This window comes from Danio rerio, chromosome 19 (genome assembly GCF_052040795.2).
Source record: "Danio rerio strain M-AB ecotype USA chromosome 19, GRCz13ab, whole genome shotgun sequence".
NCBI classification, from domain to species: Eukaryota; Metazoa; Chordata; class Actinopteri; order Cypriniformes; family Danionidae; genus Danio; species Danio rerio.
In genome coordinates, this window is record NC_141039.2 from 15,086,014 (window position 1) to 15,100,631 (window position 14,618).

General features: G+C 35.1%; 1 protein-coding gene and 1 long non-coding RNA gene across 5 annotated transcripts; one reads left to right on the forward strand and one right to left on the reverse strand.

Annotated features, from left to right (window-relative positions):
• Nucleotides 1-4,821: 4,821 nt before the first annotated feature.
• On the forward strand, nt 4,822-9,813 carry LOC147832493 (uncharacterized). Its single transcript, XR_015516615.1, has 2 exons — nt 4,822-5,031; nt 5,181-9,813. It is a non-coding gene; the product is annotated as an uncharacterized LOC147832493 (long non-coding RNA).
• On the reverse strand, nt 7,712-14,605 carry paqr7a (progestin and adipoQ receptor family member VII, a). 4 transcript variants are annotated; one of them, XR_015516260.1, is made up of 3 exons: nt 14,531-14,605; nt 8,760-11,762; nt 7,712-8,589 (listed from the first exon to the last, which is right to left on the reverse strand). XR_015516260.1 is itself a non-coding variant. In XM_087295097.1 (2 exons), the coding sequence occupies exon 2, from the start codon at nt 11,682-11,684 to the stop codon at nt 10,611-10,613; it is 1,074 nt and encodes a 357-aa protein (XP_087151223.1). In that variant the 5' UTR covers nt 11,685-11,762; nt 14,531-14,605; the 3' UTR covers nt 7,712-10,610. The 4 variants fall into 4 exon arrangements, 2 of the variants coding, with proteins under 2 accessions (XP_087151223.1, NP_001093530.1); XR_015516259.1 differs by having other exon boundaries at nt 8,745-11,762; XM_087295097.1 differs by having other exon boundaries at nt 7,712-11,762.
• Nucleotides 14,606-14,618: the final 13 nt, after the last annotated feature.

Here is a 14,618-nt window from a genome sequence, read left to right on the forward strand (position 1 = left end):
GTAGTTTATGCACTTTTTTCTTATCAAATACAAAGTTTATCATACTCAGTTAAGTACATACGTTTTTTATGTTTTACGTTTTTTTTATATATATATATCCAAAATGCGCATAGAAATCGGTGGGTGGAAACATAACAACTGTTCCATGTTTTTGTCATGTGTAGACACTGTGTAGATACCTGTGTAGATATTATGTTTTGATGCAGTCCCAACACTATAAAAGTGGCTTTATATCCTTTTTCCAAACTGCTATCTAAATAATTTTGTCTCATTTGTTTTTGAATTTTGCATGATGTCTAGCTTTTGAGGATCTTTTGGTCTACTTCACTTTAGCTGCGGTCACACTAGAATTTTCGCCCCATAGACTTCTATTCATGTGCATGTAAATGAGGTAATGCAGAAATGTAAGCAACAAGTTTCACAGTTCAATTCATCGCAAAGCTCAAGTTTAGTGAACTCTGTCGTCACTTCATGTGACTTTGTGAGACCAATAGAAGTCAAGAACATGATCTATTACATGGAGCAATCGCTTGCTTAAAAAAAAAAAAAAAAAAAAAAAAAATATATATATATATATATATATATATATATATATATATATATATATATATATATATATAAATTTATTTATTTATTATAATTTTTTTTACTTTCTGCAGTGCCATCCGACAGAATATCACGTGCTTAAACTCTAGACCCTAGCATGATGCCGCAGTCACACTAGAGTTAGAGTTTGCAAAATTCTGTTGTATGGTGTTGCGAAAAGGGCCGGTATTACAGTTTTTCTAGTTTGCTTTGACCTGGTTAAAGAAACTAGGTTCCACTTCAGTTTCATTTTCTCTATCCCAGCAGAGCAAAAGACCGGTCTTGCAAATGTGTAAACTCTTTCTCATTGGGTATGCTTGCAAAAAGCACATATTGTGTCAAAACATTTAAAATATGAAACAAAAGCTAGTTTTACCTTCAAACAACACAACTTGCAAACAGGTATATGAGCTCTTTCAATTAATCATTACACAATAGACAACAAAATACAAAATATAGAAGTCAGTGCACCACAATTGCTTGTCATTGTAGCCTATTGCCGATGCCATTTGTTGTCTTTCAAACTGTGGCTGAAAACTGAAATACCTAAAAAAAATAAATAAATAAAATAAAATATTTTTTTAAAGCAGAAAAAAGAAAAAAGTAAAAAAATACTGTAAATATTAGAGAAAACACATGTAAACCAATATACAGTCAAATCTATAAGGAGTATAGGACATAGCCACTATTGACCTCCTCAATCCATGCTGGCACAGAACAACACAGACCTTCCACCATTTTTAATGTGAGCAGACTGATTGCTAAGTGCAGGGCCGGAGTGGGACTCTTTTTCAGCCCTGGAGTTTCAAGCCTTAGACCGGCCCACCTCAGTTCACGACTGACTATATTAAAATAAGGTCATTTCCAATTCAGTTTCTAATTACACTATTACGTCTTTTTTTTTTTTTTGAGAAAACAGCTGCTTTAGAACTTTAAATGTTCAAAAACCCTTACAGTGTTATATGTCTTAAGAATAAAACTATAATTTAAAAAAAAAAAAAAAAAATACTCAGACAAGAATCAAACCCAGATCGGCGGTGTCGTAATCTAACGTGCTAACCACTGGACCACAACATGTACATAACGGACTGATTCATCTGACTAATATCATCATTAACCTGTAGGCTCGTTATATATAAAAAGAGCAGAGCTGCGGTAAAATAATGAATAAGAAGACTGTAGTCAAGTAAGTAAATAAATTAATTTAAAAAGTGTGACTGCTGAAAGCAGCAGATTCTGGAGCTAGGGACACTGGCCCTCGCGGCCAAAAAACGGACCGGCCCACCGGGAATTCTCCCGGTCCTCCCGATTAGCCAATCCGGTCCTGGCTAAGTGAAGATTTGTGTGAAGGAGTGTCAAACCGGTGCTTCAGTGAATTCATACTGATCTTGGTAGTTTCTAATAGTTAGGAATAGACAGTTTCTGTTTGGTTACCATAGCTAAAACAATGAAGTTTGGACTGCTTGAATGACATCTGTGCTTACTATTTTGAAAAATGGTGGGGAAAATGTGTCAACCCAATGAGAAAGGGTTAACACATTTGCAAGACCTGTCTTCTGCTCTGCTGGGATAGTGATAATGAAAATAAATTGGAGCCTAATTTCTTTAACCAGGTCAAAGCAAACAAGAAAAACTGTAATAGACATTTAAAAAACTGAGTGATTGGTCCATATTTTAAATTTCTGTCCAGAAAGGTCATGTTTTGATCCTCGATTGATTTCACGCAAGCCAAGATCACCAAGCTTGAACTTGAACAACACTGCGAACTGTGAAACTTGTCACACAAGGCCTGGCTGTGGATAGAGAAATTAAAGGTGTGATAAACTAGAGTTGTTTTACAGTTTTTTTTTTTTTTTTTCTATTGGTTTGGCTCATTTCTTGAAACAGGAATTACATTCTCAAAACAACATGACAAACCTCCAAACCACTTGCCAATTGTTCACAACAGACTTGATTTTCTCATTCATTTCATCAAATTGCTAGTACATCTTTGCAAATGATTAATTACAGGGACATTTACCACAATTTCCAAGTGAATAGATCTAGTTGATCTAAACTGATTGTTGATTCTCAGTGTAATATTTGTTCGCTCCAAAATAGGTCAGCGTCATTTCATGGTATATGTCTTACACAATAGTCTGTTCAATTGTCAAAATTAGTCAAGACCATAATACCATGAACACCATACAGTAGGTGAATCCTTGGAACATTTGATTACAATTTATAACAGCTATTTATTCTTTTTGCTCTGATATATGGAAGTTACTTTGTGTTTGGTTGATCATTACAATAATAAAAAAGGAGTTATTATTTCATTGGCAGTATGAGTGCAATGTGTGACGTAAAAACTTTGAGGCTACTCTTAACCCTAAAATCCTATTTCTTTTTGTTCAGTTTTATACACAATTGTATTCTGTTAGCTAGACAAACAGTAAAGTAACCATTGTCAATAAAGGACTGGGCTAAGACTGTAAGGTGGACATGAGGGATATTTTAGTGGTCCTTTGCCATAATGACAAAACATCTAAACATTTTTTGCTTGCAGTGCTTGCATAATGCTAAAAGGACGAAGCTTTTGGGGGGCACTGAGTGTTTAAATGAGAAGGAAATTTAGTTTTGACACATGAGTGAACTGTTTTGGGAAAGGGATGAGCTTTTGCAAGTGAGCTATAGTGTTGTGCTAAACTTTAACACTGTTTTGCCAAATGATCTTAGCATTTTCAGAATGTACTTTCTGTTTCAAGAAATGAGTCAAACCAATGAAGAAAACGGTAAAATGTGAGTTTCTTTACTGAAAATAACGCACTGTTAATCCTACAACAATTATACAATGACCCAAATACCCAAAAAAACTGTGGTGGAGGAATTTCCTCTCTCAGATAAAGTTTATCAGAGTTTTGTCAGTGGAGAATTTTGCTCAGAGCCCTTCATCAGAACGTTTTCCAGGAAACTGTCAACGGTTTCCTGCTGGGACACATGGGACATTCATGTTCTGCCTGTTTTCTGACCTTTTCTCATTTGTGCTAGCAAAACTATTTATGAAGCTGACCAATGATTGATCATTCCAAAGAAAACACAAGAGGGCAGTGTAGCGTTGCTTAATGTGTTTAATCAAACCACATGACCGCCGTCTCCAAACAAGGTGGCCTTTCTTTCACAGAACTTTCTAGCTGTGTTATTTGTTGGGACATTGTGAAATTTGGAGTACATTTGGACAGAAAAGATGATGACTTAACTGTAAATTGTTTACTCATTTCACTTAAATTCTTCATCCACAAATGCAAAACTTTGAAAACAGCTCCTCGATTGTGTTTAAAAAGGAGTTTGCCACCTGAAGAAGCTTTAAAAAGAATGAAGGGTGAGAAGGCTAAACAATTGTATGATTTGTTTCTTGCAGGGGCGGACTGGGACTAAAAATCAGCCCTGGCACTGTAGCCACATCAGCAAACAATATCAAACCGACACAGCCCCACCCTCGGACACGCACATTCAATACTTTTATTGGTGTACAGATGGTAAAATAATATAAGCAGTAACATATTTAATATATATTTAATAGATATTTATTTTGTGTTTGGACTTGTGAGGAAAACCGGGAGCAAACCCACATGAACATGCAAACTCCACACAGAAACACCAAATGACCCAGCCGAGGCTCGAACCATTGACCTTTTTGCAGTGAGGCTACCCATTGTGCTGCCCCTTTTTGAGACTATTTCAGTAAATTTTATGCATTTGGCAGCGTCTGATTTTAAAGCAATTTTTAAGTTTCTCTGAACTTTTTGGCACAGCCTTTCCTTTTTTTTACGATCCATCTCTGACAATAAGCTTGTGTTGCACCTAATGTTTGTTTGACATTCTTGCCAGATTTTGATTACTGTATGTCCGCGTAACCTCTGATTGGGTCGGCCCATCTCGAAACCAGCTGGCCATTGCCGATTTTGCCAATGCTTAACATTTATTATTATTACTATTATCATCATCATCATTATCATCATCATCATAATATTCACATCTAGCAAGAAACAAAAACTGCCTGTATGTAAAAGCAATACTTAAAAGAATTAATAAAAAATAGCATACCGGCCCACATTTAAAAAAAATGGTCCAGCCCTTCTGGCATTTGCCAGAATTCCCAGATGGGCAGTCCGCCCCTGGTTTCTAGAATATGGTTTTATTTAACCCCTTACAGAGTTTCTGTTTGTTGTCTGCACGGTATGTTGTTCTTTTTTTGTTAAGTTATTTTGTACATTTAAAAAAAATTTGTCTTAATTTTATGGTTTTATTTTTGATTCACTGTATATCTGACATGTCTCAGTCAGTTTGTGCATGATTATGTTTGGATTGAGTTTGGCCTAAATTGTTGTTTTTGAAAGGTAAAAAAAAAAACTTTCTAGCCGTGTAGAGTTTAGAGCAGGGGTCACCCAACTTGCTCCTGGAGGGCCGGTGTCCAGCAGATTTTAGCTCCAACCCTAATCAAACACACCTGAAGAAGCGAATCAAGGTCTTACTAGGTAAACTTGAAACACCCAGGCAGGTGTGTTCAGGCAAGTTGGAGTTAAACCCTGCAGGGACACCGACCCTCCAGGATTGAGACTGGTGACCCCTGCTTTAAAACTGCAAGACACAGATGAAAGCAGAACTTGTGAAAGAAATCAAATGTTGTGCAACATAGGATACGACTGTTGTTTCACAATGCATATATTTTTAAATTAACAGCAAACGTGTGCACATGTACAAGGATAAAACCCAGAGAAAAACAGATGCACGAGCTTGCATACCTTTTACATATTCTCTGCCAGGATATTTGTCATGTTTATGGACATTTCCTACACCCAGAACTTCGAAATGCATCGTGTTTACTTATCTTGGACGTATAATGCCATATGCCTTTTACTTCCTTTTTTTAGGGCTCCAAAAGTAGAAGTTTCATATATCCAGCTTGCACCATTTAGGAAGTAAACAGCGACCAGCATTATGCTTTTAGAAATATGTTGTTTTTTTGTTTTTACAGCAACCATCATTATGTTTTTTTTTTACACAAAGATTAACAGACAAGATCGGATTTGCATGAAATTTAACCTGAATGTGCAATTTCATGCAAATCCTAACTTGAATGTTAATTTATGTGTCCAATAAAGTTCATGAGACTCTAAAATCATGTGCTCTTGTTAACTTGCCCTAAGATAAACACAAGCTGTGAGAAATTTAAGGCAAATAGAAATGCGAATACAGAGAAATACAAGAAATATAAGTTAGCGTTCATCTAACAAATGCTAGTTCGCCTGTAATCTGAGAAAATAACTTGATTTACCAAAATTGTGCACTTGTTGGAGCAAATTGTGGTTCTAGTAAAGTTTCATGAATATATGATTGTGCTGCTTTATTACAGTTGTGTATTTTTGTCATGCGTTATTCATTCATTCATTTTCATTTTGGCTTAGTCCCTTTATTAATCAGAGGTCGCCACAGCAAAATGAACCACCAACTTATCCAGTATATTTTAGGCAGCGGATGCCCTTCCAGTTGCAGCCTATCACTGGGAAACACCCATACACTCTCATTCACACATATACACTATAAAAAATTTAGCTTAACCAATTCACCTATAGTGCATGTCTTTGGAGTTGTGGGGGAAACCGGAGCACCCGGAGGAAACTCACATGGGTAGAACATGCAAACTCACAGAAATGCCAACTGAATCAGCCGAGGCTAAAAACCAGCGACCTTCTTGCTGTGAGGCGACAGGGATATCCACTATGCCACCGCACCACCTGTCGCAGGTCAAATAAATACAATTATGTTTGTTTTTCACCAAACACTTGTGCCATACGGTATGTCAATTGGGATGACTGTTTGTTAGTTCTGTGTCTTATTTAAAATGCTTATAGACATAGTTCACAAATTACTCACAATCAAGTGGTTCCAAGCCTTTATGAGTTTTTGAACACAACAAAAAATGTTTTACAGAATTTTGTAATGATAATCATTGACATTTATAGTAGAAAAAAACTACTATGAGAATCAATGGCTATTAGTTTGGAAAATTCTTAAAAATATATATATTCTTTTGTGTTCATCCGAAAAAAAAGAAACTCAAAGAGATGTGGAACACACTGATAACAATTTGCTGTAGAACCGACAGTAATTTTCCAGCAGACACACAATGTCATAACACATTAATATTAGGTTAGATTTAGGTCTTCGACATCTAAGGACAATGTTATATTGACGTCCAGTGATGACGTCAAATGACATTGATATTTGGTTGATTTTATGTTATGTTGGAAATTGACCAAAAGTCGTCCAATATCTGATGTCGAGCCAACATCTTAAACCACAATCACATTGACATCAAATACAGGCGTCTATTTTTCAGGTATGGCAACCAAAATCCAACGTCTGATAGATGTCATATTGGAAATGTCCACACAATGTCAAGTTGTAACATCATTAGACGTTGATAATTTGCTGTTTTTAGGTTGGGTTGGAAAGTGAACAAAGTCGTCCAACACCTGACGTCGAGCCAACATCTTAACACAATATCATACTGACATCAAATATTGGCGTTTATTTCTAAGGTATGACAACCAAAATCCAACATCTGCCAGACGTCATATTGAGAATGTCCACACAACGTCAAGCTGTAACATTATTAGACGTATTTTGTTGTTAGGTTGCATTGGAAAGTAACCAAAAAGCAATGTTGGACATTAACGTCAGCCTGACGTTGGGTTAACCTGATTTTCATTTCCAAACAAAATGCAACATCCCCACGACGTTGGGGTTGTCAATCTGACATCATGTTGATGTCCTGTGCCTGCTGGGTTACTGGCAGCAGTTTTCCAGTAAATTACTATAAACCAATTACAGCAAAAATACTGTATTTACACTGCCATTTAACTTGCTCTATATAAAATATACAGTAAGTTTGCAACTTGCAACTTTAAGTACTGTAACATACTGCATAACAGTCCTACAGTAAAACAGTTCTCATTACAGTTAAATACTGTGTAATTTGCAAAAACAAAAACAGTCCAAGTAAAAAGAGAGAAAATAATGAAAGAGTTTTTGTTTGCCATTAAAATGTATACTTTTTGGGTTCAAAAAAGAAAGAAAGAAGAGGTGTGTGAAAACAATGAATTTTATTTTTGATGTAAACTAACCCAACATTGTGTAAAGCAACTGTGAAGAAATACATTATTTTAACAATATCACATTGGGCTTTTCTAAAAGTGCAGGGATTCCCCAGTAATTCAATTATTTTTTAAAACATTTGTATGTTCATGTTTTCTTTTCTTTGCAGCTGTAGGCACTACTCATAATATTATATCAGTGCTTCAATTTAGAATCCCAATTGGGAAACTCACTTGCGGTGTCGCCCTTTTACATAAGCATAAGCAGAGCAACACCAAGGAGGATATTTGGAAACGATTAGAAATGCTGACATGTTAAACGCATAAATGTGTTTCTGTATTGCATTTCCCTGTACTATCCTGAAAAAGAAAAGAAGCTTATACTGTACAAGCACTGGTTTGTTCTAGTTAAGTGCAATAATATAATACAACAGATAAGTGCAATAAAGAAAATCAGTGTACTGGTCATTCAAAGTATAATCTCCACAATACTGTGCTCCTGTTTGTTATCTCCTATAGATACGCATGATCCAAATCAATGAGGTTCAAGGACAGAGATACAGAAATTTAAATAAGTTATCATTTTTTACACTGCCTGATAACCAATTTGATGAATGTTGTGTTCATTTCAGCATTTACCAAATCTTCAATTTAGAATTGACATTTTGTAATTGACACAAGTAAAAGTACATCAATATTCTATAGAAATAATCAAATAACAAATAATAGTGATTTTATATACACAGAATCATATTAATTTGCAAGTGTCTACAGTTTCAGAATGTCTTTCTCTTTGAAATTATTGAGATTATTTTGTTAAATATTTGTGAAACCTACTTTCTTAAAACAGTGTTTCTCAACCACGTTCCTGGAGGACCACCAGCTCTGCATATTTTCCATGTCTCCTTAACCAAACACACCTGATTCAGATCATCAGCTCATTAGAGACTCAAAGACCTGTTAATGGGTGTGACGGACAAAGGAGACATACAAAACATGCAGTGATGATGGTCCTCCAGGAACGTGGTTGAGAAACACCGGCTTAAAACATAATGATTTAAAATGACAATTAATTCTATTATTAGAGATTCAAAGTGATACACTTTTAATACATGGTACATTTTAATACATCATTAGATAATTCTTGTTTTAAACATGCCTTAAACCATTGTTACACCGAATGGCATTAGTGGCTGTTTTTGTAAGTCATGGTAAAAACTACACTTTAAAAATGATGTGAGCCTGAACATTGTTTGAATCCAAATTATAGATTTTTTAATGCAAAAAATCACTGGAATATTATCAGATAATATTCCATAAAGATATTTTTACATTTCTAACCATAAATATATATATTTAAAAAAAGGCTTATTTTAAATTAATATTGCGCATTTTGTGCACCCTCAGATAGCGTAAGATACCTCAGATACGTGGATATCTAAGCCAAATATAGTCCGATCCTAACAAAGTCCAATGACAAAACGTGAATCATTAAGTATTAAACAAAAGAAACTTAAATATTTAAGTTATGCAAGCTGTTTTAAGTCAGTGTAATGTAATTTAAGCTTAAGTTTAAATTAATTCCACTTAAATTTTAACCGTGTGTTGTCATTCATTTACAGTGTATAGTCATTCATTTTTGTTAAGAAAATAATAATAATTTACATCTTATTACTTTTTTTAATACTGCATGTTGGCTGCATTATAGTTTACTGGCTGGTGACAATTTCTCAAAAAATAAGACAATAAATGATTATTTTTTTTCTGTAATTATTTTCTTACCCTCATGTTAAGCTGAAACTCTATGAAAGCTTTCTTTTGTGGAAAATGAGTGGTCACCACAATTATTTGATCACCAACATTCTTAAAACCATATACTGCTGAAGCCAAAATTATTAGCCCCCCTTTGATTTTTTTACATTTTATTTTAAATATTTAATAAATCATGTTTAACATTTAATATTTTTTCTTCAGGTGAAAGTCTTATTTGTTTTATGAAGGAATTGTGTTGGTCCAACTAGTTAAGGGATTTGTAATTCCTAGCATGCTTTGCTTGGAATTGAATTAAGTGAGGGAAATGTTGACAATAAAAGTAATCCTAAGTGTTTAAAGTTAATAAACACTTCAGTTTGTTGCTTTGCTCAATGAGCAATAACTATCCTAAATTTAGTTCCGAGATTAGTCTCAATATACGTAACTCATGAAATATGCTTTGAAATAGCTCTTAGTTCATTTAGGATAACTTCAAATAAAACTAAGACACTTTGAAATGTACGACACATAATAGACATACATGATATTATCAGACTTTGAGGTTAAATTAAATCAAAATACAAATTATTTAAACTTTTATGTGATGAAATCATGTTGGACAAACTCAGTTGCATTTAATTGTGTAACTAATTTTTAGTTGGGGGTAAACAAATTTATTAGATCCTGATTGAGGATTGAGGAAATTCTGCCCTCAATTATATTGAGTTCCTCCAATGGGTTACTTTTTTGAGTGCAGGTTTACAACAGAATGAAAAAAAAAAAAAAGTTCTCTTTCCAATAAACTATCCCTTTAAACAAAAGCCCTGAATTCAAAATACTTTCAAGAATAGTAATAGCAAAGACGATGACCAGTTTGAATACTAAGAATATGCTCAAAGTTCAGTGCTTTAACAGCATGTCTGTAAAACAATATCGCTATAACCTGATCCCTAACCATAACACTGTAACTGAATCGTTGATAGGAATGTTATTCCAAGACCAACAAGATTATTGATCTAGAAACATGCAGAATCACTGTTATCTAAAGACTACGTGGTCCTAAATAAACCTAAATGCCCACAACTGTAACACTCAGTGACCAAAGGTTGATCATCCATCATTGCACTGCTGAATATATTACTCTTTCCTTTGCTTTTCGGTATTGCTGACTGCTCTTTTTACTTTTGCAAGTATATAAAAAGCTATTAGAGTAGACATGACAAGGGTCAAAATAAACAGCAAGACGAAGAAGGATGCCTCTCCGTTGGTATGCAGAGTCACGTAGACGTCTCTGCGGTTGAGGTAGTCCAAATATGAAGCTTGAATCTGGCAGACTGTACATAAAAATATCAGAACGTGAAATACTTGATGACCCTGACCTAAAAAGTCACAGTGACCCGGAAACCAGCTCTGGGGAATAGGATGAGTGAAGAAAAACGCGCTGGACAGAAAGAATGCCACCTGGCCAAAGTGAAAAAGCAGAGCAGGACTGCTTCTGAAATCTCCTGTCACCCAGAACGGATACCAGATGACCAAACGATGGAACACAGGACTGGTGTCCCATTCATATGCTAAGGCTGAAGGAACTATTTGGCCTACTTTACGTACCCATGGATGATGGGTGTAATTGCAATACGTCCCATAACAGCAGCCGAAGCAAGACAGACAACACAAAAAGCTAGCAATAGGCATGAAACATCCTCGCACGCTTTCATGCCAACTTTCCTCAATAGCATAGTAGTAGTGCACCACTGCGCTTCCGTATTGATACAGCGCAACACCAACATAATCGAGGAAAAAAAAAGCATAATGGTGGAACACTGATTTGGCTGCCAACAGGTGAGCCACAGTGCTAAAACCCATGTAAGCCATTGATGTCAAGAGAAGGATAAGAAGTGGCCAGGAATGAGCATCATTTATGAAATCTACAGTCTCAGCTAATTGGACAGCTCTCAAAAGCACCACTAGTGCTCCCAGTAGGTGCGTCCAAACATTTATGGATTCGTTGTGCCATTGGAAGAGCGACAGGAAGTAGTAGCGCCACTTCTGGTGGACTGCGCGGTAGCCAGAGTGAATGTAGTGTTTGCGGAAAAAACAAGGTGCCTCTTTGTCGCTCAAGGTCTTGGGCATTGATGATATGGTCTCGGAGAGCATCTGAGGAATTTGCATCATCTTCTGCAGGTTAAAGAATAACCGGCCAATCTTTTTCATAAATTTTGTAGTCACGGTGATCTCTTGAAGTTTGCATGCAAGTTAATCCAGGCCTAAACTGAGGACAGGCTTGTATGTCTGGGAAATCAATAAAAATGTCATATGTGAGTTAGGATTTGTTTACATCTGGTGTTAAGATTTGTGGATCTGGTTACAATTAGATGACAGTAAACAGGAGCTGAAAGCTAAAATTATATATTATTATTTTCCACTTGTCCAAATCTGTTTGATTTTCTTTATTTTGTTGAACACAAAAGACTAAAGAATGTTGCAAAAAAAAAAAAAAAAAGCAGCCATTGACTTCTGTATTTTTTGTTTTAACCTCCTAGGGCTTAGTGGCCACATACGTGGACAGCAAATTTTAGCTCTTAATATTTAAAATACTTTGAATGTTTATATTTTGTTACAGACAGACAGTGTCATCATGCAACTGTTTGGCAGCATATGAGATGTCCCAAACACTATTTTTAACTGTCTAAAATGACAGTCAAAAAATGTCCAATTTTTTTTTCTATGTTAAATTTGCATTATAAAACAGTCAGGAAAAAGTGTTTTATGTAAATTCGGACCACGAGTCCACATATATGGAAATCATTTTTCTCTAAAAGTACATCATATCAAAAGATGATACTCAGGTTTTTATTCTAATTAGGTTCCAATAAGCCCAAATAGCAAAGAGAATTAAAAAATGCATGTAAAAAACACCTTGGGGCTTAAGAGGTTAAATATGATTGCCAACGGTTGCTGGTTTGAAACATCCTTCAGAATATCATTTTGTGTGTTCAGCAGAAGAAAGGAATTAATAAGTTTAAAACTACATGAGTGTGAGTAAATAGTGAGGACATTTTTGGATGAACTTTTCCTTTATAAACACAATTGATTTGACTGTTTTGTAGGTCTAAATGTTCAGTGGCTAAAAAAATATTCAATTATTCGCCTAAAGTGAGCTAAAAACATTACAGGACATTTTGTTGAAGCATACTAGCCAGACAGAACTTAAACTTTGCCATCGGAGAGAAATCCTTTTAAGGAATCCAAAACGTATTTAAAAGTGGACAGGTGTAAATGTGAAAAAACAACAACAACAACATTCTAATACAGGGGTGGGCAACTCGATCCTGGAGGGCCGGTGTCCTGCACAGTTTAGCTCCAACTCTAATCAAACACACCTGCTTATAGATTTCTAGTGATCTTGAAGACACTGATTAGTTTGTTCAGTTGTTTTTGACTAGTGTTGGAACAAAACTCTCCCCTCGAGGATCAAGTTTGCCCATCTCTGTTCTAATACCTGGTGTTAACCAGTGTTGGGGAAAAAAGTAATATATTACAATCACTTCAAGTCACTTTAGTCACTTAAAAAAAAACAAAAAACCAAACTACATGTGTTAGTTACTTTTTAAGGACCCAATGTGAAAATATACGTGCTTTATTATTTCATTGTAATTTGCTTTTTTTTGGTACTTTTTTTAAAGAGATAAAGTAGACAAAAAATTGTAATATATTACTTTTTACCCAACACTGTGTTAACAGGGCTATAGTGAATCTTTTTTTTTTTTTTACAAAGAAGTTATACTTTGTTTAAATGACCACCAAATATTTCATTCACTCATTTTACTTCAGCCTAATACCTTATTTATCAGGGGTCACCACAGTGGAATGCACTGCCAACTATTCTGTCATATGTTTTTCATAGTGGATGCCCTACTAGCCGCAACCCTGTACAGGGAAACACCCATACATTCTCATTTACACACACACTCTTACACTATGGCCAATTTAGTTTACCCAATTCACCTACACCACATGTCTTTGGACTTGTGGGGAAAACCGGAGCACCCGGAGTAAACAAATGCCAACATGACAGAAACGCTTAACCAGCCGAGGCTTAAACCAGCCACCTTCTTGCTGTGAGGTGATTGTGCTACCCACTACGCCGCATGCAGCCAGATTGTGAACTATTTCTAAATAGTTAATTTTGAATATTTTTTCTGATCTTTTCAATGGAGAAAAAATATGTATGATTTAAAGAGATAGCTAACCCAATAATGAAGATTTACTCATCACTTACACACACTTATATGGTTTCATACATTTATATTTATGTCATAAAAGAAGATATTAAGAAAATGTGAAAAGGTCCAATAACTAAATGACAACATTTGTCAGTTTTGGGTGAAATATCCCTTTAATATATTACTAAAATACAGTCATTCTGTCATTTTTGTTACACATTAGGTATCTTAAGCTAACAACGAACTTTTGATATGCGAGTTCACAATACTTAATGCACTTTATGAATGGTATTGTTATTACACCCAGTGACTTTTGCAGCTCTTCGCTTTTTGCTGAGAAAAATCACAAAATGGACTTCAAAACTTTAAGTTTGCATTAATGGATTATTATGCACTTTACTGCAAGATATGAAACAAGTATATGAAACATGGCATGACTCTAGAGACACACAAGAGGTGGTTAATAACGTTTCAGTACTGATGGAAATCATATGGAGTTCTATAAAAAACTTTTGTAATAAAAAACATGTTAATCTAGAGACACACAAGAGGTGGTTAATAAAGTTTCAGTACTGATGGAAATCATATGGAGTTCTATAAAAAAAAAACTTTTGTAATAAAAAACATATTAATCCTTAATTCATGTGTAAACGGCTGATAGTGCTGTAACAAGCGGCGTTACATAATTGACTTTCAATATCCTAAATTACAGTCAAATAAAGAGCCAAATTGGCTCAAACAAGAGCTCATCATCAGATGTCATAACAGTGTAAAAGATGCACCACTTGCTATAGTTTCTATATCTAACCACAATATGAAAAAGCTCGTTTATACCTGTGTGGCGAGCTCCTCAAATCTGACAGCCACAGTAACGTTAAGTTAGTTCCGAGTTGAAACTGGATACTCTGTGACGATTGTTTTC